The sequence below is a fragment of the Apiospora kogelbergensis genome (assembly GCF_038363985.1).
Source record: "Apiospora kogelbergensis strain CBS 113332 chromosome Unknown utg000003l_segment0_segment0, whole genome shotgun sequence".
NCBI classification, from domain to species: domain Eukaryota; kingdom Fungi; phylum Ascomycota; class Sordariomycetes; order Amphisphaeriales; family Apiosporaceae; genus Apiospora; species Apiospora kogelbergensis.
In genome coordinates, this window is record NW_027117420.1 from 3,042,814 (window position 1) to 3,067,564 (window position 24,751).

General features: G+C 53.5%; 8 protein-coding genes across 8 annotated transcripts; 7 read left to right on the top strand and 1 right to left on the bottom strand.

Annotated features, from left to right (window-relative positions):
* Positions 1–49: 49 nt before the first annotated feature.
* PG998_005749 (translation initiation factor SUI1) lies at positions 50–468 on the top strand (the record flags this gene model as incomplete). The annotated part of the gene is made up of 2 exons (XM_066872567.1): positions 50–198; positions 267–468. The coding sequence occupies 2 exons, from the start codon at positions 50–52 to the stop codon at positions 466–468; spliced, it is 351 nt and encodes a 116-aa protein (XP_066732664.1).
* A 271-nt stretch (positions 469–739) lies between these two features.
* PG998_005750 (uncharacterized protein) lies at positions 740–4,389 on the top strand (the record flags this gene model as incomplete). The annotated part of the gene is made up of 11 exons (XM_066872568.1): positions 740–800; positions 1,812–1,881; positions 1,963–2,098; positions 2,224–2,329; positions 2,393–2,544; positions 2,611–3,102; positions 3,170–3,429; positions 3,485–3,585; positions 3,644–3,717; positions 3,775–3,981; positions 4,036–4,389. The coding sequence occupies 11 exons, from the start codon at positions 740–742 to the stop codon at positions 4,387–4,389; spliced, it is 2,013 nt and encodes a 670-aa protein (XP_066732665.1).
* Positions 4,390–4,910: 521 nt separating this feature from the next.
* Positions 4,911–5,752, bottom strand: PG998_005751 (Protein-lysine N-methyltransferase EFM4; the record flags this gene model as incomplete). Its single annotated transcript, XM_066872569.1, has 2 exons — positions 4,911–5,355; positions 5,406–5,752. Coding segments are annotated over 2 exons (792 nt in total), but the record flags the coding sequence as incomplete, so codon positions are not given.
* Positions 5,753–7,129: 1,377 nt separating this feature from the next.
* Positions 7,130–7,716, top strand: PG998_005752 (uncharacterized protein; the record flags this gene model as incomplete). Its single annotated transcript, XM_066872570.1, has 2 exons — positions 7,130–7,192; positions 7,279–7,716. 2 exons carry the CDS (start codon positions 7,130–7,132, stop codon positions 7,714–7,716), a joined length of 501 nt encoding a protein of 166 aa, XP_066732667.1.
* Positions 7,717–15,885: 8,169 nt separating this feature from the next.
* Positions 15,886–16,836, top strand: PG998_005753 (uncharacterized protein; the record flags this gene model as incomplete). The annotated part of the gene is made up of 4 exons (XM_066872571.1): positions 15,886–16,108; positions 16,189–16,414; positions 16,523–16,678; positions 16,827–16,836. The coding sequence occupies 4 exons, from the start codon at positions 15,886–15,888 to the stop codon at positions 16,834–16,836; spliced, it is 615 nt and encodes a 204-aa protein (XP_066732668.1).
* Positions 16,837–18,400: 1,564 nt separating this feature from the next.
* On the top strand, positions 18,401–19,933 carry PG998_005754 (sodium bile acid cotransporter; the record flags this gene model as incomplete). Its single annotated transcript, XM_066872572.1, has 3 exons — positions 18,401–18,809; positions 18,863–19,301; positions 19,384–19,933. 3 exons carry the CDS (start codon positions 18,401–18,403, stop codon positions 19,931–19,933), a joined length of 1,398 nt encoding a protein of 465 aa, XP_066732669.1.
* Positions 19,934–20,669: 736 nt separating this feature from the next.
* PG998_005755 (uncharacterized protein) lies at positions 20,670–21,314 on the top strand (the record flags this gene model as incomplete). The annotated part of the gene is made up of 1 exon (XM_066872573.1): positions 20,670–21,314. The coding sequence occupies one exon, from the start codon at positions 20,670–20,672 to the stop codon at positions 21,312–21,314; it is 645 nt and encodes a 214-aa protein (XP_066732670.1).
* A 1,703-nt stretch (positions 21,315–23,017) lies between these two features.
* PG998_005756 (Beta-glucosidase 1B) lies at positions 23,018–24,537 on the top strand (the record flags this gene model as incomplete). Its single annotated transcript, XM_066872574.1, has 2 exons — positions 23,018–23,061; positions 23,136–24,537. The coding sequence occupies 2 exons, from the start codon at positions 23,018–23,020 to the stop codon at positions 24,535–24,537; spliced, it is 1,446 nt and encodes a 481-aa protein (XP_066732671.1).
* Between the last annotated feature and the right edge of the window lie 214 nt (positions 24,538–24,751).

Below are 24,751 nucleotides of genomic sequence, written 5' to 3' on the forward strand. Positions count from 1 at the left end.
AAGTATTCAACTCAGAAACAACCCCGAGCTACTCGAAAAGCCGCTATCGATGTCCATCGAGAACCTTAAGACCTATGATCCCTTCGCAGATGCCGAAGCCGATGTAGATGCGGTACAGTTAGGAGGCAAGAAAGAGGACTACGTCCACATTCGTATCCAACGTGAGCAGCCAGCCAGCCCCTTTACAACCTCTACCCAGTAACCATGCACTAACGCGTCTCGCTCCCCAGAGCGCAACGGTCGTAAGACGTTGACCACGGTCCAAGGCCTTCCCCCAAGTTCGACCGCAAGAAGATTCTCTCCGTCATCAGGAAGAAGTTCGCCTGCAATGGTACGGTCGTAGCCGATGAGAACATGGGCGAAGTCATCCAGCTACAGGGTGATCAACGCAAAAGCATGCAAGAGTTCCTCGTTGGCAAGCAAGGACTCGAACTCGACCCCAAGATCATCAAGATCCACGGGTTCTAAACCAACACGACACAGTGTCTTCATAACTACCAACCACTTCGCCTGTTAGCAGTGCAGAATTAGGGGAGAGATCACCCAGTCGGCGGCGTCTACAGACTATACTACAAACTCCATAGGCAGTTGAGCAAAATGGATTACTCGGGAGCCATAACAGGCCCTCCCCTCGTTACACATCCACACTTCGCCCTCTTTCACTTCCATAAATGTGACTTTCGTGATCCTCATCGCTGTCTCCAAACCAAGACATTCCGTATACTTATCGTCTGGTAAAATGCACGCAGTCGGAGTTACGGCACCGAGCGCGCAAGGACAACCTCTCGCCAGACTCCATTGTACGTGACGTTGGTGAAATGCACAGTCGTCCGTCATATGCAGAGCTCCTGCAGGATCCCTTGACTGGGCTTGGCTCCAAACTTCAGACATCTGAAAGAACAAGCTCTGACGAGTTGCAATAGCTACCCCCTCTTTGCGTACTACAAGCAGGGGATCGTATGTTTCCTATCACGGCGTGGGGTCCCAATAGCCAGGGGGAGAAACCTCTCATCTCTTGGTTAGATATGTACGTCATTTTTGGGTCTTGGCACCTGGTCAGCGCGATTTCTCGCCCAGGTGCTGCATTGTAGCCCCTGTGTGTGTTACACCCGTCGGGTGCTTCCAATCATAAAGAACAATGGTCTAGGTTACCTAATCTGAAAACCGACATGTGCCTACTTGCATTGACAGACACCAGACGTGAGAAAGATGTGAAAGAGTCGGTGGGAGGGCTTGAGGTGCATCTCTGGTAGGCAGGTGTCCAGCCACAACATGTACATACTTGCAGCATTCCAGTGTTCCAAATCAATTTGACCAGGGCTCCTCTAGCACGGTAGACACTGTAGTTACTGCATGCATCCCCCCCAAACCAAAACATTGTTAGCGCCTGCACCACCAATCTTAGGTACCTTTCTGCCATTGGTACCCAAAGGTGCCCCTCTGACCGACTGGACTTCCTCACTTTCTTGGCCTTGGCTGCAAATGCAAAGCCTTCCCTTCCCGGTCCAGTTGTTCGCTCCTCGACCAGCACCCAGCCCGGCCTGCCAGCCACACCAAACCCAAGCCCGACTTGACTCTCTGCTCTCTCCACACAACGACACATCCAAGATAGCATACCCCTCGATGATTTCACGTTTCCTCACTGTCCATCTCATTCACCTGGAGCATTAAACCAAAACGGCATCTTGCAGTACGTTAGAATTCTAGACTTGATCCTCCCCTGGACTTTGCCTCTTCCTGGCCCTGGACCGCGACCGCAACCGCAACCGCAACCGCAGCCCGCTAGGTTCCTTTTTTCCAAAAACCCATAGTAGCCCCCCCCAAAGGCACTAATTGGACGTGGGAGGAGTGCAAGCCTTACGAGCTGGTGCTTTGGTCTTGGTATGCAACCCCCGGCGAAGCGGCTGGTAGCAAATCTCGTTGTCGTTGCATCACAATCACTTACCATTCGCACGCGATCAGCAACAAACCCTCATCCAATTCCCATACAACTGCAAACACCACCAACGAAACCACAACCCTGCAGTTCGCCATGGCTGACGCGCCGAATGCGAACGACGAGCTCTACCCCATCGCCGTGCTTATAGATGAACTCAAGGTCCGTACACACCCAACCATGCCTCCCTACTGCGTTGGCGGTCACAACGTCGACCACCACCGCCCATCGCCATTTCCGCACCCGTCTTTCTCGTTGCTTCCACGCCGCTAACTCTGTTGGGACAGCACGATGATGTTCTCCTCCGCCTGAATGCCATCCACCGACTTTCCACCATCGCCCTGGCCCTGGGAGCTGAGCGCACTCGGGAGGAGCTCATCCCCTTCCTCGATGGTCAGCCACCCTCCGCCTACCTTCCACCCACATCGTCATAGCCTGCTAACACGCGTGCAACAGAGTCGGTCGAGGATGAAGATGAAGTGCTTGTTGCACTGAGCGAGGAGCTTGGCAGCTTCATCGAGTATGTCGGTGGGCCCCAATGGGGACACGTTCTGCTGTCCCCCCTCGAAAACCTTGCTGCCATCGAGGAGCCCGTCGTCAGAGACAAGGTCAGTCCAGCCGTTTCGTATTTGCCGCCTCCTCCCAAGCTTATCTAACCCATACACCATGGATAGGCCGTCGAGTCTCTGAACAAGATCTGCGAGGAGCTTTCGCCCCAACAAGTCGAGGAATACTTCATCCCCCTCACCATCCGGCTCGCAAAGGCAGACTGGTTTACCTCGAAGGTTTCGGGATGCGGCCTCTTCACGGCGCCCTACAAGAAGGTGTCCCCCACCATCCAAGTCCAACTACGTCAACAATTCGGGCTCCTGGTCCACGATGAGACCCCTATGGTCCGAAGACAGTCGGCCACCAACATGGCCAAATTCGTAAAGGAGATGCCCGCTGCCATCGTCGTTGACGAAATGATACCCCTCTTCCAACATCTTGCACAGGACGACCAGGATAGCGTGCGCCTGCTGACGGTCGAAATCCTCGTTTCCATTGCCGAAGTCGTTCCCAAAGAACAGCAAGCTAGCCACGGCGTTCTGCTCACGTCTCTGCGCAGCCTGATAGAAGATAAGAGCTGGAGAGTCCGGTACATGATTGCCGACAGATTTGAAAAGGTATGCGATGAGTCACGCCAAGGACAGGAATACGCCGATATGGGAGACAGCTGACAATTCTTTGCAGATCGCCAAGGCTGTAGACGAGGAGGTCGTTACGCGGGATCTGGTGCACTCTTTTGTAAAGCTGCTTAAGGACAACGAGGCTGAAGTCAGAACTGCGATCGCCGGCCAGATCCCTGGGTTCTGTGCCCTGGTCGACCGGACTACTCTTCTTAACGATATCATGAGCTCCGTTGAAGACCTGGTATCGGATACCTCGCAACACGTCCGTGCTGCGCTGGGTACTCAGATCAGTGGCTTGGCTCCTATCCTAGGCAAGCAAGAGTAAGTAAAGCCTGCTGTGGAGACGAGATGGGTGACGCTAATTGACGACGCGCAGGACGATCGACCACCTGCTGCCTATGTTCCTCCAAATGCTGAAGGACGAGTTCCCCGAGGTCCGTCTGCATATAATCTCCAAACTGGAGCTTGTTAACCAGGGTATGTGCTCTCTGTCCTGGATGTTGTTTAATGTTCATGGTTGAGCTGACTGTGTTAGTTATTGGCATCGACCTCTTATCACAATCGCTCCTCCCTGCAATCGTCCAGCTTGCAGAGGATAAGCAGTGGAGAGTAAGACTCGCTATCATTGAGTACATTCCCTTGCTTGCTAGCCAGCTGGGTGTGCAGTTCTTTGATGAGAAGCTGAGTGGGCTCTGCATGGGCTGGCTTGGCGACACCGTCTTCTCTATCAGAGAGGCCGCCACGCATAACCTGAAGAAACTCACGGAGGTGTTCGGAGTGGAGTGGGCTAGCGAGGCCATCATTCCCAAGGTCATGGCTATGGGATCGCACCCCAACTACCTCTACAGAATGACGACGTGCTTTGCCATCACGGTAAGTCAACCGGTGATAGACATGCGGACATGACCGGAGACTAATACTTGATAGACCTTGGCAAGTGTTGTCAGCTTAGAGGTCATCGGCACATCGATTCTGCCCATGCTCGACAAGCTGGTGGAAGATGACATCCCCAACATCCGATTTAACGTGGCCAAGACGTATGCGGCCCTGATCGATGTCTTAAAACGTCTCCCAGAGCAAGGCACGCTCTACTCGCTGGAGAAGGCTGGCGAGAAGGATATCACGGCCTCGCCGAAGTCTCTGGAGCTCATCAACGAGAGAATCATGCCGTGCCTGGAGAAGCTGCAGAAGGATGACGACGTGGATGTCAGGTTCTTCGCCACAACAGCGGCGGCAGCTGTTCCCGGAGCAGGAGGAGACCCTATGAATACGTCACCTTAGAATGGGCAAACTCCTAATGAAAGAACGCTCGTGATCGGTATTCCTTTTGCCGACCCAACTGACCCTGAAGTGGCGATACTGGAAGGCATTGAACCTTGAAATACCCATACCACTGTTGTCCTGGAGCCTTGGGAGATTCACAGTACTTCTATAACAGAAGGGCAGAGAGACTTGGTTCTACTAGAAACAAAATAGCATTCATGTTCGGGGAGTCAACGATGCATTGATATAGATCCCGACACACAATGAGTCTCGGGGAGCGCGGAGTATGAGGAGGCCCCTCGGTACGAGACATGCTTCTTCTCGAAGTGCAGTCAAGAAACAGTTGTATGATAAGTACAGGTTACGTAGCCGAGATCACGAAAAAAGAATAAGTGCAATGATTTGAGATTTATGAATGATAACATGAAGCCGTTCTGTCTGTTTGGGCTTTCTAGACTAACGAGGTTAACCTAGAAGGGGGTTATATATTCCCAGCCCTGGATAAGCTTCAGCCTCAACTCAGGGCGTCAAGAGAGTCGTCATGAAGCCCTCGCCGTCTTTCGGAAACACACACTGCTAATGGTCGACCCCTTGACGCCGCCGAAGCTGAAGCTAGGGTACTCGACCCGCCCGACCTGTTGGAACCTCCACCTGCGCTCTTCTTCTGCTTCTGCGCCTTGTTCTTGCTCCTGTCCCTGCTGCTGCTCGCCGGCAAACCACTTGTGGAGCTCGTCCTCGGTCCAGTTGCAGCTCGTGACGAGGAAGAGCCCGCCCTCGCGCACGAGCGGCAAGACCCGCGCCCGGTACGACTCGGACACGCGCCGCCCCGTCGTGGGGTCCGTCTCGGACGACAGCGAGATGGCGTCGAAGGTGCCCTTGTCCAGGACCACGTCCCAGCCCTGGCCGCCGTGGGGGACTGGGCGGCGAGGGGCTGGGACGGGGTGAGGATGTCGTGGATTTGGAAGTCGATGGCCGCTATGTCTTCTGTTGTTGCCTGTTCTTTCTCTTCTTCTTGTTGTTCTTCGTCGTCGGACTCATCGTCGGAGTCGAAAGTGTGCCGAGGCGTCAGCCCTTTCCGCCGCGCGTCCTCGATGCGCCGCGCGAACTCGACGCTGCGCTCGCTGTAGTCGACGCCGAGCATGGGGCCCGTCCAGCCGGCGTCGCGCAGGCCGAAGAGCATGTCGCCATTGCCGGTGCCGAGGTCCAGGAAGCTCGTTCGCGTCTTGGCTGTGGTTGTTTCTTGTCCCCCTTCGGCGGGGAGAAAGTCGGACAGGAACTCGAGGACCTTTTCTTGCGCGTCCGAGTCCTCGAACCAGTTGGTGCCCGTGTCGGCCGGGTCGTGGGCGTGGTTGGAGAGCTCGTTGGTGTAGAGGTTGTCCCAGCTATTGTGTGTTCACCACGTGTTAGTCATGAAGAAAACGAGGCCGTCGCTATCGCTTGCGCGTTGTACGGTCGGTATACGAGGCCAAGAGTTGTATTGCATGCATGTACATGACGCAGGGCAGATACGCAACAGGGTGGTACGAACTATTCTTTTGGTTCCGAGCTCTGAAGGCTCGAGGTGTGCTGGTTTGGCCGCCATCTTCGTTCTTTTGTCTTCGGCGGAAAAGGTTGGGTTGGTTGGCTATTGGGTGGATGGATGTTGTTTACGAGCACTACGGCCAGAAGCTCAAGGTATGTTAGACCAAGGTATGCTTAGCATCTACAGCCAAACAAGCGCAATCCTGTATATCTTTATATCTTTCTCTCTCTCTCCAACTGCCAGACTTCGCGGGGTTACTTGTCCAACAGCGAATTTGTCGTTTGTCGCATGGAGGGGCAACTGGCAGAAACTGGTTAGAGTAACGGACACAAAGGGGGGGGCCTCGGTACGAAGACAGCAGGCGGTGAAGCCAGAACAGGATGATATATTAGTATACATTCATCCATCTCTCTAGTCGACCCGAGTCCTGCCCTACCATCATGGGGAGGAGAGAACAATGGCTCATATTCAAACCAGGCAAAAGTGGCAAAGCGTGGGTATATAAAAGGGGCCGGCCCGAGTAGCTCTTTTTCCAAAGCTGCTCGAATCCAAGACCCCTCACATTCCATTTGCGCTTCCTCAAACGCGCCAACAGCCGCCTTCGTTTTACCGACTAACTCACTCGGCCCTTCACCCACGACTCCAACTCCAGGTCGACTCGACGTGTTGGGCTAGGGACTTCCGCACCTCCCTGTATTACCATCTAGCCGTCTTTGCTTCCCACAAATATCAATGTGCTAAGCCCCAACTCCGTTTGGATATCTCGACCTTGGCATCAAGGACAACCCACAATGGCTAGCAACGCTTGTAATCATCATTTCCTCCACAAACAGCTATCACAATGTCCAGACCGGTGCCTTGACCAGCACCTGCCGTCCTCGTACCTCCACTGCTACGAAACCAGCAAAACGAACCTTACTAACGTCCTTGGGGGTGGTGGTGCTGTCGGTTCCGCCATGTCAGTATTCGAAACAACGCTGCCTTTTCTGCTTCCGGGCTGCTGTTGGCTTCCCAGCATTGTCAACATACCACTCTTGGTCTTCTCGCGTTTTGCTGCTTTCTCCATGTCCTTGCCGCCCTCTTCACCTTCTTCGGGGTCTGGTAGGGGGGAGTGCCTGCTTTTCTGTTTCCATGAAATCCGCCTTTATCACATCACCAGGCAGCGGCAACACGAGAGCCACATCCCGGCTTTCCAGCGACAGGTTCGCCGCAATTCCCACCGCCAGTTCCGCAATCATGGCCACACTCCCGTCTACTCCCGCCGGCGGTGGCTCCACCATGTGTTGGTACAAATGTGCCGTGAGATTGGTTGATGTCAGCGTGGTGAAGTCTTGGCGGTGGTCCGCGCTCTCGGGCGAGTTCAGCGCCTGCTGAAGACCTTCCAGCGTGGCCATACGCCAGCTTACCACCTTAGATGTAAGGGCCTCGTATTCCTCCGCTGCGCTGAGCGTGTACGAGAACCTGCGAATGTTCTGCTCAATCCGCTTCAGGTGTTGACTAAGTTCTATCCCAAGAGCGGGATGGAAGCATTTGTTGAAGATCTCGTCCACCACCCATCGAATGATGACAGCCCGTCCGACAGCCGTCATTTCCTGCTTGCCGGTCTTGATCGCCTCGGCGCTGACATACTTCTCGATCCAGCCGGGCACCGTCTTCCAGTCTTTACGAATGTTGAACGAGAGGTTGTTAATTGCGCCGTTCAAGCGGTTAAACCTGGTTTGGTACTCATTGTCGTCAAGCGCTGTGCGGGACTGCGAAATACGCTGGTTGGCCACAGCATTCTGAAGTTGCTCCACCTGGCCATTGAGCTGATCTATTTGTGATTTGCCGTCAAAGTAGAGCCTCTTCACGTTCTTGTACTTGGTCACTGTGACACACGTTAGTCAATAGTCAGGGTGGTTGGCGTAGCACCACGAGACGAGGCTTACGAAGATCTTTAAACTGCTTTTCGGGGTCAGATTCCCGCTCCGTGTTAGAGGGCTGGGGGCTGTTGCGTCCACCCTCAGCACCTGCGTTGTCGAGCTGCTGCCGCTCTGGCACATTGCTCGCACGGTAGACTTGTGCGTTTGCGGAAACACCAGGCGTGGGCGGCAGCGAGCCGACGTTGGGCCCCTGGCTGTGGCGATAGCCCGGAGGCGGGCCGGGAGGGGGTTCGACTTGACCAGCAGCCCTCATGTTCTTCTCGTTCTCTCCCGATCTACGAGTAGCGGGAGGTGGACCGGGGGAGGCGGCATGACGTCCGGCTGCGAGGCTGGCGAGGAGGAGACGTAAGGCTGTGTTTGTCGCTGGTCTAGCTGGGCGTAGCTCAGAGCAGGCGTGTGCTGTTCGCTGAATATAACAGATGATCGTGCGTCGGCGTCGGTAAGGGGAGAATCATGCGACAGCTGGGACACAGTCTCGGGGTTTGGATTCTGGGTCTCAGCTCCTAGGTGAGTGGTGTACAGCGGCGGAGGGTTACCTTGCTGATATTGTACTTGACCTGGAGGGGGTGAATATTGGTGGTGATATTGGTCCTGAGCGGGGTCGACGACAACGCGTCCGTAAAGCTGTTGTTGTGGTGACTGTTGCTGCTGTTGATCGGCCTGAACATGGGCCTGCGCCTGAGCCTGAGCCTGCGCTTGCTGTAGGAGCTGCTGGGCACGAAGTTGGTGCTGATAGGCGATGTCCTCGTTTGCACTGTAAGGCGTGGAATCTTGGTCGGTGGGCACCTGCCGGATAGTGGCCTGGTGGGGGGTGGGGGGGCGGGGCTCCTGGTTGTTTGCACCTGCACCTGCACCTGCACTCTGCCGCTCAGGGCTGATGGCAATGTTGTTGTGGTCGCGATTGTAGCCTTGTTCGCTGTCACCACCGCCTTGTGATAGTGGTGAAGGATTGACGGGCTGATGGCCTGAGGAAGGCGGGGGTTGTTGTGGTTGCTGTTTGGGCGGCGGCGGCGGTGGCTGCTGCTGGTCCGGCGGCGGCCAGTCAGAGGGCTGCTGCGATTCAAGCGAGCCCTGCGAAACACCTGCAGTCCGGATTGAGGGCGGGAAGGTGTTGCTAATTCGCTTAGATGACCTGCGTCCTAGGCTCGGTGAGCTGTCGTAGGAACCTTGGTGCTGGTGGTAGGAGTGGTGATCCGACGAAGAAGAAGAATTGCTGTTATTGTTGTTGCTGTTGCTGCTGCGACTGCTGGCTGCAACAATCTTCTTGATCAGCTTTCTGGCGGATCGCTTTGCTTCTGTGGGGGCGGCGGGCTCCTGCTGCTGCTGCGGCTGCTGATGGTGTTGCAATTGAATTGGGGCACCAACGGATTGCTGGTGCTGGTGCTGGTGCTGGTGCTGGTGCTGATGCTGCTGGCGCGGGTACTGGCCTGCAAGTGGTTGGCCTAGTGGTTGGCCCTGGGAAACAATAGGGGAGCTAAGGGTCTGCGGCAGGTCGTCGGCCGAGCTGGCAGCAGCGAATTGTAGCTGTGTCTGGATGGGGGTAGACACTTGCTGGGGATAACGAGTAGATTGAGACCGCGATACCTGCTCCGAAAAGTCTTGGCTGTTTTGCGGTTTGGGCAATGGGCCTGGAGCGAATTGCTGCTGCTGCTGCTGTTGCTGTTGGTGGTGGTTGTGAATGCTGATGTTGTTGTTAAAAGCAGCGGAATTATTCGCTGGGTCGCTGGTGTGGCCGGCGGCGGGGTGGTTTGACGTAAGGGCGGTGGGATTGGAGGGGGTGCTTTGTCCCGGGCTGCTGCTGCTATTATTATTATTACCGCCTAAGAAGCTCTGGGATTGACCCTGCTGTGGCACTAAAGGCGGCGGAGGACCCTGCTGGTGCTGCTGCTGAAATTGGGGCAGCTGGTGCTGGGGTAGCGGCTGCTCCTGTTGATGACGCTGAAACTGGTGCTGCTGTTGCTGCTGCTGAATGCGCAACTGCTGCTGCTGTTGAACCGAGCGCGAGTCCTGTTGAAGATGGAATGAATCACTGGAACTCAGAGCCGTCGACGAGGCAGAAGGTGGAGTATGCGCAGAGCCCGTAAGAGAGCCCGGGCCGGATGACGAAGTGACCAGTGTTGAGAGGGGGCGGCGGCGGCGGTGGTTGCTGCTGTTGCTGCTGTTGCTGCTGTTGCTGTTGCAGTTGCTGCTGGAGCTGGAGCTGCTGCTGCTCAGCGGCCAGGTTGTGCTGAGATCGGTTGCTCTGCTTTCCAAGGCGGCCGAAGGAGGGCATAGTTATGTTTATTACCCACTCCTTGGAATGGGGAGGGAACAATACAAATAATACAACAATAAAACACCAACTAGTTTGGAATAAACTGCTTGCGCCTTCTTTGACTCAAACCTGTCCCGACCAAGGCAGGCAAGAAGGGGGAAAATGGCAGGATGGGCTTTAACCACACACCACACACCACACACACACGCACACACACTTACAGTACAGCCGTACCACACACACAGGCACAGGCACACACACACACACACACACCAATTAGACGGAGCCCGTACGGGGAAATAGATGTGCGTTCAAGGTGGGAGCTGTGCTGCGCTGCGCTTTCTGCGGTGCTGAGAGCTGCAGTCCAAGGGGCCTGCAATGAGACAAAGAAAGATGGGACGGGGATGGATTGGCGTGTTCCTTCGTCGGATTGATCACTTGCTGCTCGCCAACGCTGACAAGCTTCTTCTCTGTTCTCTGGTCCGAATCAAGTCAAGTTGATGGGTCCAGGTCTTTTCCTCTGCAGCTGTATTTGCAGGGGGGAGGCAACGTCGAAGGGGCTGTGCAAAGAGAAGACCTCCAATGCTATCACGTTAGTCTTAGTGCCGCTCGCGGTTTCTCATCTTCAGGCTCTTTTGGCTTACCTTGGCTCGTATGTAGCGTGCGTATAGTATGTATGTAGTATGGCCGTATGGCAGAGCAATAGAGTGGGAAGATAACAGGATCGGCAAGGGTAGGTAAGTAGGTAGGTAGGTACAGGAACGTCTGGCAGCGTCTCTTCTTCTTGGGCTGTTGCTGTCTCTCTCTCTCTCTCACTGTTTGACGTAGTCTTGGCAACTAGGCTGGGAGCTACTCCATTCCCGGCGTATTATTGCTTTGCCGGACGGAGTAGGCCTCTCAGCATCAAAGAGGAAATAGCACTAGGTAAGTCTTGGCCCCTATGCTTCGTAGTGGGGGGTGGAAATAAGAATTGCACAAAAGGCAGGACGGGAAAGCTATAGTAAGGTAAAGTGACGAATCCACGGTTGTGTGGCCAAAAAAGGGACTGGTTATCACAAATTCATAAAGCTCCGCCCGCAGTCGAAATTGATGCTCTCGCCAAAGCGCGCTTCGTGGTACCAATAGATTGGGGATCGTGGCCAAGGGTCTCCTGCTTCGTTTGGCACGGTTGGGAAACGGAAAAGGAGGTTGTTGAACGTGGGCGGCGAGAGTTGTAGGTTGGAGAGATACTCCCTAATCCAGCCCATGGCTCCGGACGGGGATTGATCTTGCTCTGGCTGCTGCAATCCCTCTGGGGGGGCATGGTGTACGCAGTCATCTACTCATCCACCATCCCAGCTCCCAGCTCCCCTGCTGGCTACATTGTGACAGAACAGAATAGCCAACAGTATTAGGGCGTAGGCAGCCCAGCGTTATCCAGAAAGCACCGGCCCCCCACCTTCTTACTAAGATCCATCTAGCAGCTGCGTATCTGCCAAAAATACAAAGGCTCTGCGGCGGAGGAAAACGTGATGCCAATGCTTCATCACACTCGCTACGCGAAGAAGTGTTAGTCGCAACTGAATTAGAGGCCTGTCTCGGATTGGATGGGCTTTCTAATCCTCTCAGTGGTCAGGAACTCCCCAGTGGCCCAGCGAAGAATCAACGTAGTCTACCGTTACTAGTACTACTACTGCGGATTGGGGTCCGTTGGTATACTCAACTACTATACAAACTCAACTTTCGATAATGATAGATCCTTCCAGAGGCATACTCTACTATAACATGGCAGGTTGCTTACCCGATGGGATCCCGAGCCCGCCAGCGTGGTGCTCTTTCTGCAACGTTGAGTCGGCATTTTAACATATCGGTTACTGTGACTCTCTCACGTTTTGTCTCGATATCCAAGGTAAGCACCGTCAGCCGTTGCCCATTCGTCTTGGCTCAGTCAGTCCCTGTCTGCGATGTTTCCACGCCTATACGAGCTCGGCGTAAGTGTGTCCGCATTCGGCACCAAGCGTCGCCATGTAATCAGCCCATGACAGGGGCAATACAGATTGCTCGGCAGGCATGCACCGCTAGGGTATCTCGGTATCATTCTGCTGTCAAATTTGACGTGAAACCGCCCCCATGGATTCCCCACGAGATGTTTCTCATGTCACCGACACGAGCAGAGAGTGTTCGGGAACACAGTGACAAAAAGTCGAGATGCATCTCAACCCAAAAGCTGGTGGGTGAGTGGAGATGCCTTATCCATCAGCCATGCAGGCCCAACCCCTGCTGTAGTGGGAGTGGTGAGGTGAGGGCTATTAATAGAAGGCATAGCGGGTCGGTAGAAAATTGTGTCGATCTTCTCCGCTCCCAAGCTAATGTAGCTAACCCGTCGCCCAAGTCTTCTTCTTCCTCTTCCAGTCTGCTGGGGTGAGGCGTCCGTACGTAGCATCGACGCCAACCAGCAGCATGTGCACGAAAGAGAGGCCGCGAAGGAACACAAAAAGAAGACCCCAAGTGACGCGAAAAGTAACGTCGCGAGATAGAGAATCTGGCCGGCGGTCCGATGAGCGATGATGCCAGTTGCTGGCTGCGGCGGAGTCGTACAGCCAGCCCTATGCTGATTGGCGCATGGTGGCAAGCCTTGGCTGGAGAACCTGACGCCTGACATTGAATGGTAGGTAACTTTTTGACGCATCTCTCGGCATGTTGACCACCGAGTATTAGGTAGATATCCCACATGCCATATGTACGTCGATCGGGCTGCTATTGAGCTGCCGAGGACGGCTGAGAGTCGGCAGCATGTCCGTTCGCAATGTAACGATGCGCCATGTACAGCCTCGCTCTTCCTGCATGAGGCCGACCTGTATGGAGCATGCATTGCATATTCCATGGCAGCGACTTGCGGTGACAGAGATCTTTTGTTGACAGATGTAGAATACTCCAAGTCTGGATCACGAACCTTTGTGTCGGCAGCGGGTCTGCCACGCTCTTTTTGCAAACACTGCCCCCTTCGGCGACAGTCTGTCTGCATGTGTCAGCAAACGGCTCCCAATGCTACTACCGACTCCATGAATTCCGGGCCCTCACGCCACGACCCAACGGGAATTAACATGCCACGGCCTGGTGATGCGAAATGAGTATGCCGGCATAATCTCGCACATCCCATCCTTACCGTACCCATCTCTGGGTGCAGGTGAACACTGCCCCCTTAAGGCCGGCATGAGGCAGTCCACCTTGGGAGTCTTCAAATAGAAACGAGCAATGCAACGCCGGTGGGCCAAGCAATGACCAAGATTAAACCCGAAAAGCGCTTGCGGAAGTGATTTGCAACGTCTAGCCGTTGGGTGGCATATCATCGTCGGATCAACTCCAACATGATCATACCAGAGGTATGAACTATAGCACTGCCGCTGATTTGATGGCATATGTCCTCCAATGGAAAAGGGGGATGACCCTCCAGGTCCAGATACATACTCGGCAACGGGACTCCTGCGATGGGCTCCCCGTGGGTATAGAAGCATCGCCCCGAGTTCATGCTCGAAGAGCGTATGGTTAAGCCTCATGAAGTTGCAATCACCGACCTCCGCAGAGGTGCAGGGCGGAGGCGCATAGGAAATAGCACAAGGATGCAGTCCGATGTCACGTCGACCAGGCTCTCATATTGTTCAGTCCTACAACCTCTCAGCGTCGAAGGGGTCTGTGTTTTGGGGGCAGCTGCACGATTCAGCTTCCCACCAACCAGAAAGCACCCTCTGCAGATGATCAGTTGCCTGGGTCTTCATACCACAAGCACACGGCCAGAGTTATCGGGCGGATCTATGGCTCTCCGGCACTACTATATTGCGACTCACACGTTCTGGTATGTTGCTCGGATCGACTCTCTTCTACACGCGGAACAAGACTCCAAAAAGAGACCCCGACAGACAAGTTGAGCCGAATGCGGTACCAGTCGGATGTAACGAGTTGTTACAAACACGTGTGCATCAAGGAACAGAAGAATCCCGTCTGGGCGTTGTGATAACTGCCGCTGATATCGGGGGCCTTGCGATACACGACGGCCGACCGGAGAAAGTCTACCATGATGGCGATTGTGCTTGAGACAGTTGGCGTCAGCTTCCCCCTCTGTGCAACCACAATAAAGTTATACTGATTCATGCGGTGAGCATACCGCCTCCAACATCGTCATATAGCAGGAATCGACACAGGGGCATGGTTACTGCCGAAAAAAGGTGTATAGCAGGAGCAATGCCTGGCGGCACCTGTGTCGATTTGTCGATTGAGAACCAAGAGCCTCTCGGGTTTTATTTCTGGAATCTTCGCTCCGAGGCAGCTCTCCGCTTAGGATAGGACTACATACGCAGGGCACCTGCATTCGATCCCGCGATTATCGGCCTGTACCCCCAAACCACAGACGGGTCCGGACGGATGCTGATGGCTTTGCTCAACTTCCCTAATCGTGAGGCATGATGGATGGAAACGGTCAAGTTGACCGCTTAAGTCGATATCAAGTAGTAATCTACCACTCCCGTGGCAGGGCGGCTGCTTACCGAACTGGGTGATACCCTGACACGAAGGTGGATGACCGCCCGTTCCGAACAATGCAAATAGCAAATGACCCTGTGCCATCTCGGAATATTTTACCACAACCCCAAGAACCAGCCCCCTCTCACAAGGGTTTGCTTGTGTCCTTCCAGGGGCAACGAGACATAAGAGCGGTACTCTTTCGAGAGGCCTCAAGGTTTTATGAAGCCTTGTAAGCATCCCAGGGGCTTAGATACCGCCAGCAGTCCTGTCCTCGCTCTCCCCCTAAACGGGACGGCGAGCAATGGTGTAAGTGGCAGGCACAAGGCCGTTGGCCATGAGACATCATTGATCAAATCAAGCAACATACTCACAAACGTAACAGTTACGGGTCTTCTAACATAGCAGAAGCCTTCATAGTAGCGCGAACAGATATAGCTGGGTTGGTCAACTTCATCGTACCACTTGAGGGTGTATGTCTCGGCCGAGCTTGATCTTCGGGGTATGTCCAATCAGTGCCAAGGCAGAGTACTGATGTTCAAACTCGATCTGGGAACCGAGATCGGATCTTTGATGCAATATGGTTCGAGACTTGACCGCATGGTGTAATGGTATGTCGATTGCCCACATTTGTGGTAGAAATCTCAATGAACCTTGAGCGGAAGAGGGACGAGTGATCTCGAGTTTGCTACCCTAACAGCCCGCCGCTATTATTGCGTTGAACCGGAGCAAGATCAAGCCAGTAGGCTCGCTTATTACTTAGGAGTATCGCACGACTAAGTGAAAACAGGAAACATTAGTATGTTCGAAAAGGATGCCTGACGGGTGATTGCTGCTCAACCTGTTTCCGGCGTTGGTCTTCCATAAAAGAGCTTAAGCAGGTACGTCGGTTAGCCGCAGACATCGATCGTGGGTTTATTGACGAATCGCGCACCAGCACCAGGTTCCTCGGGTTTGTTGGAATGATGTAGGTAGGGCACTGATGTGATGCTGTGGGCGACATACTCGGGATACGGAGCCACAACATGACCTTTGTGGTATGTTGCCTTCTACAATCAGTGACCGGAAACCTCCCATATCACAATCCAGCGGTGTGAGTCTGGACGGGTGTGTGTTGCCTTTATCTTTCGGAAGCGCCCCAGAAGAATGTTGGACATAAGTCAGACCACTCGCTCTTCTCTCTTATAACTCGATTATCCTCATAGTCCATTGCACCTATTCTGGCAAGCCTACATAACCGCAGAGTAGGGCCTACGTTCAAAATCGTTCTCCCCCCCTTTTGAGATATTCGATTCCTCAAACCAACTAAGACATGACCAATGATGACGTTTCTCATAATCCTTAGCTTTATGCTGTCTCTGGTGGCATCCTTGCCAGGCCCACCGGTCAACCGGGCCAGTCTCGCTATCACCAAGCAACCTGGCGGACATAAGACCTACCACAATCTAAAGGCGCAGTTCAACTTCTCGAACTGGATACTGACAGATGTCACTTTTGACTGTAGACGGCCTTCCACCAGCGTTCTGTTCGACTGCGCCTTCAAGTGTAAGTACACCCCTTTACTGCCAATAGTACCTACTTTTCGAGAAATCAAGAAAGACATAGACTGACAATATGGGCTATAGTTCATTGGGATGACCCTAACTTCAACGCCTCTGCCTCCTGCGACAAACCCTGGAAGTGGGACGGGGTGACCATGGAGCAGGGCGCCAACAACACCTACAATAACGACGAGTACTTCATATGCGAGGAGCACAAAGAGTCACCCGAGGCGTGGCAACTGAAGTTCTATAATATGACCAACGATGGCCTCTTCGAGCTTGGGCTGATTCACGATTGCATAGACGAGCAGTAAGTCCCACCTCTCCCCCTTTTCCGTGACGGTCGATCACAAAGTTGGTATCTCGAATGGCTAATATACCTATCTTTCTTTGAATTGCAGTGACTTCAATCCCGCAGAATTCGCCGAGATGTCTGCGGCACCCTTCGTCCAGATGAGGCTCGTGGCAAAGATGACTACGGCATAGCCTACGCAGCGGAAGAACCGGTCTCTGTTTTCGTTCAAGGCCTTACATCAATACCAATGGACAATCCTCCGACATCTAGTGCCACCAGGTCCCGCCTCGTAACACGCCGGGGGACGCTTAAAAGGCCGTCATGATTAATACGGCGCGTCCGTAAGGCTCTGTGCAACCCCAGATGGATTGCGTGGGTTGCGCCAGATCGTCGCGGTTATCGGGGGATATATTACTGATATTTCCAGGTTGGAGTAATATGGTGCGCGGTGCGCCCTTCCTGGCGGCAGTCTTCTAGTTGAGAGAATACAATGCGAATAAAACAACCCTTGGCTTGCCCGATGCCTCAAAATTCACACATGCTAAACCTCGCTCGACAAAACCAGCAGGTTGAATGCAGTGCTGACTGCTTGAGGTCACCAATCAGCCTGTTTCAGGTTATCTCGGGTACCTTGAATCCCCTCAATGGCTGGACATTGTAAATCTCGGCTACTTTTCCTCCCTCCAAGCGAAACGCCCGGCAAATTACTTGCTTCACCCGGTTTCCTGTACATTCTTGACTGAGGTTCCGTCATGGCAATTCCGTCTCTTTTGGAAGGTCGAGCCGAGCGTCTTCAACGACGTTCGCTCCTAGTGCCATGCGACGATCACTGCCTGGAGCGAGGCAAGTTGTCTTTATGATCAACGTAGACAGGCCCCAATGACCATGTCCCCAAGCACCTATATATGCCTCGATATAAGCGTTGCAATCAGGAGGGTTCTCAAACTAGGAAAAAGATGCGATCGTCCGCCGTACTGCGCCCTTTTAAAGCAAGAAAGATAGTGAGGCTAAAGAAAAAGGATCTACATTTAGCACAAACGCTATAGAAAGTGCAAGGAGCCAACTGACCCGGGATTGATGGGGAACGACAACCCCGGACTCGGCAATTCGGTCCTTAAGTCCACCAACGGAGATACGGGGCCGGGCGCCGTCGTGACCCCAAGCCGATGAAGCGAGACGAATGCCGGACGGCTCCTGCCAGTCAAAGTCCCGGAGACGATGCGTACTGGCTGACGCCCCCACGTCTGTCCACGGCCCTCATTACGAAAGCTACCAACCTCGCGAATAAAAAGTCTATTGGTCTATAGATTGGGCGCTACAGCAGAACAAGCCTTGGCCCCTCGGAACTTCTCCGGTCTGTAACACCCTTGCATGCTGCATTTGGGACCGCCAAATGCCCACTTGGTTATAGAGACCAAGCCAAAGCATACGAGTAAAGACTAAAGACTGCAGCGATAAATCAATCCACGTCGCACGTTCGTAGAATTCCGGCTGCCGTCTCAGCTGTCCTCGGGAGCAGAAAATCGATGTAGAAATGCCATCCGGGGTCGTACGCCTTTGGAACACACCGAGCAACGAACCGGGACATCGATACCAGACATGCCTAGAAAACGCCTGTCCGACGCCAAGAGATGGCAGCCGGGGCCGAAATATGCGGTCAAAGTTGCGATGGGTTCAGGCCCACGCCGTCCATATTATATGCTCTGAACGACCCGACATCGCACCGAGTACTGTACCGAGTATCGGGGACAGTCCTGGACAGTTACTGGACAGTGGACGGCAATGCAGCACTAAATACGGGGTCCACATATCGTCATCAATAGTTCCTATCTCGGGCCAAAGACTGAAGAGGCGGTATCTGCCTTTCTTCAGCATTTCTCCCTGCCTATAAGTCTTGCCGTCGGGGGAGATATGTCAGGGACGTGATATTTCTCTCATCAATATTCATTAATTCTAATTCATGGCAATCTGGCTTGGCGAGGCCTGTAGAAACTCAAAATCATGAGCGATGTCACGGTGGGGTCCACCACAAAGCCCACGAAGGATGAAGAGAGATCGAAGTTGGCTCGGTTTGCTCGAGCAATAGGTAACTTTTTGCTTAAGAACTGGCTTATTTTTGGCTTTGGCATCGCATGTGTTCTGGCGTACTTCTTTCCTAGTAAGGAGCTTCTTCCCCTGGTCCCTGTGTGCTTCGACGGTCGTGATTTGCTAATCGGAACGCTAGATGTGGCGGCTCGGGGCGGTATCATCAGATCCGAGTATTCGGTGCTCTACGGGGTAGTTGGTCTAATATTCTTCATCAACGGCATGCAGCTATCGCCCGAGAAGCTGAAACAGCACATCACAAATTGGCGTCTGCATGCCCTGGTGCAAGGCATCAGCTTCATAATAATACCCATTATCATGTTGAGTACGTGACTCCTGGCCGTGGTGAAGGGGAATGAAAGGCTAATTTGGTGGTAGTTTTAATTCATATCATTGTTGCCGCAGGTGGCGTCAGCTCCGGACTCTTCGATCCGCGAATGCTGATGGGCATGATGGCAGTTAGTGCTATTCCCACCACCGTGGCCTCCAACGTTGTCATGACGAGGAATGCCGGGGGTGATGAAGCTGCCGCCATCATCGAAGTGGTCATCGGCAATGTCTTGGGGCCGTTTCTGGCGCCAGCCCTTATATATGGATTCCTGCCGGCGGACGCTTCGTTTGATTCGTGGCGGCCAGCAGCGCCGTCCACCATGGGTCCATTGTACGTCCATGTGATGAAGCAGCTCGGCCTGAGTGTGTTGCTTCCTTTGGCTGTAGGACAGGCATTACGTTGGACGTGGTCGAAGAAGGTTGAGTGGGTATTGAAGACGTTTCGTCTTGCAAAGGTCTGCTCTCTTGGTCTGGTCGTGCTTATTTGGTAAGTCGCATCCCTTTTCTGATAGGTGTAGGTTGGAAGAACACCGAGTTGTATCCATGACAATCTGCTAATACCTGTGCAGGTCAACATTTTCAGGGGCCTTCAAGACCGGGGCCTTCTATCTCCCCTCCAAGTCCTCAATTGCCTTCGACATTGTCATGAATCTGGTGCTATATGCGCTGTTCACCGTCATATGCTTCTTTGCCGCGTATCCTCCGCAGATTTTCACCAGGAACATCAACAAGATTGGCGCCGAGTCTGGATTGGGACTAAGACTTCCGCGTATGGTGAGGCGCGCTTTGACAGCCAAGCAAATGCCCAAGGCTGAAGTTATCGCCGTCTGTTTTTGCGGTGCAGCGAAAACGACCTCAGTCGGCATACCTCTCGCGGATGCGATGTGGAGCCAACATGATGACTTGACAAAGTCACTCGTCCAGGTGCCGATATTGCTCTACACGACCGAGCAGGTATTTGTTGCGCAATTTCTGACCATATTCTTTCAGTGGTGGCTAGAACGCGAGGACAAGGCGCGTGTGGACGAGCTTGAGGCGGGTTCAGCCCCTGCAACGGATCCCAATGGCAAGGACTATGTGTGTGACAGCAAACAGAAAGAAGAGGCAGCCAGCAGCTAAGGAGGGATGACTTGTTCGTAATTATTGCTATGCCGATTACTAGTTGCTAGCACCAATTGCCAATGGTAACGCCGACGTAACGAGCTCGAGCTTCCCCGCTGTCCGCCTGTCTAGCTGTTCGCCCTTCCCCACAGAAGCTTCCATTTCTACTAGAACATTCAAGCAACAACCAATCGAACCAACATGAACTCATTGGCAATTGAACCTCGATTTCTCCAATTCGTGTGGCCGTCATCATTGCAGTGAAGCACGAGTAACAATTTTATATTTCAGGAGAGAACGGGTGCATATGCTCCCTTCACGATAATAGCGAAATATTTCAACAACAAACACGGTTAAACTCCGAAGTTGCACTCCAACTCCATTGAACTGAATCCCTCCCATTCCATTCCTGAGTACGTCACTTCTCAACGGGCCCGTTTCTATCTACTACTGCGCGTCTCCCGCCCACACTACCTTCTTGGTGGAACTGCGTCACACCTCCATACGGCTGCGATAGTCAAACGATCATGGATTCGGACAGGTCTTTGAGAGGCAGTTGCCATTGCGGTAGGAATCAGTACATAATCCGCGTTCCTGCCAGCTCCGCTCGGGACTGCCATGTTCTCTTTGACACTAATAATACATCTCAGAGTAAGTGCTACTAGTGACCGTGTCCAACCTTGCCTTGCCTTGCCTTGCCTTACCACAGCCCATCGTGCCTCTCCTAGCTGCCGAAGCCGAGTGCTAAAAATCGATGTTCTATTCCATAGGAATCGCTGCGGCGGCGCCGCTCTCTGCCTTTCTTCGTGTGCCACTGTCCTGGTACCACAGCCAGACGTTTGCCTTCTTCCCTGACGAGTCTCGATCCTCGATCCGCCGCTTCTACTCCCACCCAACCGAACAACATGTGATGAGGCAGTTTTGCGGCTTCTGTGGCACTCCCTTGTCATACTGGAGCGAGGAGCCACGGAGCGAGGCTGATTACATACAATTGACCCTGGGTAGTCTACTTACCCAAGATTTACGTGACCTGGAAGACATGGGTCTACTCCCCGACGACAGCGACAACGAGAACAACACAGAAGAAATGGACTTGGCTCCCACGGCCCCTGTTACCACCGGCCCGAGTGCGCCGTTGCTCGGTCGCGAGTTCAGCGGTCTCCCATGGTTTGACAGCTTGGTAAGAGGCAGTCAACTGGGCAACATGCGTACTAGTAGAGGCGCTCGCGAGAGTCGAGACGGCCATGTTCGCGTGGAGTGGGAAATTACCGAATGGACTGGCGATGGCGGTGGTGAGGGTATAGACGACGAATCCGAGAGCTCCAGCTCGGGCAAAAGAAAGCTTGGCGATACGGACCACGATGACGCCCAAACCGCTGCCAGGGGCAACACCAATTGATTTAGGACGTTTGGTGAGCGAAGATGGGGCTGAAGGTCCGCCGAACCGCTGCTGGGTATTTAATATGGTGTTGCTTGCTATACTTGGGAGCCAGGCTAGTCACAACACACAACACCTGCATTTCGCTTGGAACGCATCGCCGTCCACAAACCAGGTCCCTTCAAAGGCGAACGGGTGTTACGTACAATAACCGACATGTTGATTGCTGCGAAGAGTCAACGTGCAGGGTGAGTTTTAGAGAGAAGAGGGCAACACATCCGAATATCCGATTTTAGATGCATTTCCATCGAGTAGGACAGGCGCATTATTGGAGAGGATGCGGCTGCAGTCCTGGCACGACCTCCTAATGAATTGGTCGAACATGGTGTGTGGTTCGACAGCTGTATGTATGTATGTATGTATGTATGTATGTATGTATGTACGGTGCGGCTCACATAGCCGTTATTGGGACGGGCATGAGAGGTGTTTTCCGCGCGTATCATGTATAAAATTGAGCTTCTCATGGTCGACTTTAGGGACTTGATTCGTCTTGGGCTTCTGACATGTGTTTTGCCAACCAGGGCGGACATAAGGATATGGTGATTCGACTCCTGGGTTTCCGCCTGCAGGCAGGCAGGGTATAGTACGGCATGGCGCGCGGGATGGCTCTTCAGTTCCGCACGGGACGGGAATGCACAATATACCACGTACATCAGCTTCTGGCTCAATTGGCATCCAGACCTCCATAGAGCCAGCCACCTCTCCCGGGCTCGGCGGGCATCGTGGTCCCCTCGTCCTGGGCCACACAAGGCACAAGGCTTGACAAGGTGCGTTGTGAGGAAAGCAACCAAGCTATGGAGGACTAGCTACTCAATAGGAAACGTGCGAACATCCTTTCCCCATTAGCGTGCTGTGTTGCTGGTGATGGCCATTCAGCCACCCTACCCGAAGTTTTGACGACGAGGACCTGCACATCGCCGCTTTCTCGTTCGGAGTCGCGGCCCGCCCAGCGGATTCCCTAGCACTGGAAAAGATGGAGACCCGTTCAGCCAACGAAACGGAGCTGGGAGGGGCACCTGAAGGAAGACCTGTCAGTAAGCAGTCAGTCAGTTCCTCTGTACATACATACTTGGTGTACCTGCCGGCCTGTCTGCCTGTCTGCCTGTCTGCCTGCCGCTGCCTCCTGCCTGCTGTGCTGTTCTGATGGTGTTCGCCCCAATGAGGTGAGAATATCGGACGAACGAGACTCGAACGGGACTGGGCTGGAACATGGAGGCACCTCCGAATCCGATACGACGAACCTCCCAAATTACCCCGCCGCGGGGGGATCATTCGTTACAGGTATGGGCTTTTGGGGAGAATAGCCATTGTTCGTGCACGACATCTCGGTCGTCACGGTCCGAAGTCGAGAATTAGGTAAAGATTCATCCACAATGGCCTAGAACTAAAACCATCCCTACACCAAGGGCCCGCGGATATAAGAAGACGACCATATCTCTGCGCATTTGATGTCGTAGTCGCAACTCCATCTTCGTCCCCGTCCTCGTCTTCTCTCGTTTGGGCCCTTTCCCTGAAGATCGTATCCCGGTCTTGGCAGGCGCCTCATCGTATATATCCATATCGACCCCAACCGACGGCGAGCCTCTAAAAGCCAGAGCTCTCTGTAATAGCCTAGATACTCAGTCGCCTCCTATTTGGCCTCTTCTCTTATCGCTGATTCCACAATGTCTCTTCCTGCCGATTTCCAGTGGGGGTTCGCAACTGCTGCGTAAGCAACTATAATTCTTTTCCATCTCAACCATGTCTTTACACGGAGACTGACCTGCGTCTTTGACGCTTCAGCTTCCAGATTGAGGGAGCCACTGAAGCAGATGGCCGTGGACCTTCCATCTGGGACACCTTCTGCAAGATCCCGGGCAAAATTGCGGGAGGCGTCGACGCAAACACTGCCTGTGATTCGTATAATCGAGGTGCCGATGACATCGCTCTCTTGAAGCGACTTGGCTCCAAATGCTACCGCTTTTCTCTATCATGGTCTCGAATCATTCCACTCGGTGGTCGGAATGACCCAGTCAACCAGAAAGGTCTTGATCACTACATACAGTTTGTCGACGATCTTCTCGAGGCTGGCATCGAGCCGTTCATCACCTTGTACCACTGGGATTTGCCTGATGAACTCGACAAGCGCTATGGTGGTCTCCTGAACAGAACGGAGTTTCCACTCGACTTTGAGAACTACGCACGCGTTGTCTTCAAGGCCATTCCGAAGTGCAAGAACTGGATCACGTTCAACGAGCCCTGGTGCAGCTCTGTTCTCGGCTACAACAGCGGCTACTTCGCTCCGGGCCACACTTCGGATCGCACCAAGTCTCCAGTCGGGGATAGCACTCGTGAACAATGGATCGTCGGACACAACTGTCTTGTAGCGCATGGCCGCGCGGTCAAAGTGTACCGCGACGAATTCAAGCCCACGGACAAGGGTCAGATCGGCATCACTCTCAACGGAGATGGAACGTACCCGTGGGACCCAGAGGACCCCGCTGATGTTGAAGCCGCCAACCGCAAGATTGAGTTCGCCATCTCATGGTTCGCCGACCCCATCTACTTTGGTAAATACCCCGATTCCATGAGGAAGCAGCTCGGGGATCGCCTGCCTACTTTCACCGAGGAGGAGCGCTCCCTCGTCCAAGGGTCCAACGACTTCTACGGCATGAACCACTACACTGCCAACTACGTCAAGCACAAGACTGGTACGCCGCCTGAGGACGATATCCTGGGTAATTTGGAGTGTCTCTTCTACTCCAAGAGTGGCGAGTGCATTGGCGAGGAGACCCAGAGCTTCTGGCTGCGACCGAATGCTCAGGCCTTCCGCGACCTCATCAACTGGCTCAGCAAGCGCTACGACTATCCGGATATCTATGTAACCGAAAGCGGTACAAGCATCAAGGACGAGGATAAACTGGCCAATGATCCAAAGGACAAGGAAAAGTTGCTGAACGATACATTCAGAGCGGATTACTTTAAAAATTACGTCAATGCAATGGCGAAGGCTGTGTCCGAAGATGGCTGCAAAGTCAAGGGCTACATGGCTTGGTCGCTCATGGACAACTTTGAGTGGGCTGAGGGCTATGAAACGAGATTTGGATGCACCTTTGTAGACTATAACAATGGTCAAACCCGAGAGCCAAAGTTGAGTGCGACGCAGATGAAGGGTCTCTTCGATGGTCTCATGAAGAAGAACTGAGCGATTTTGTCAATACCTGGGTGTCTGAACACCCAGGTTATGGGGCAGGCCTTGTATGAACCCGGAGTTATTGAGTCTTTTCCAAACCTACTCTGCACTGAAGCGTTGATGCATCAGAACTCGTCCCGATTCCATTAGAAACTATTGCCGCTCGCTTAAGTTTCATATCAAAAAGAGGTCGTTCTCATTCAATGTATGTCAGTCGGACGCTTAG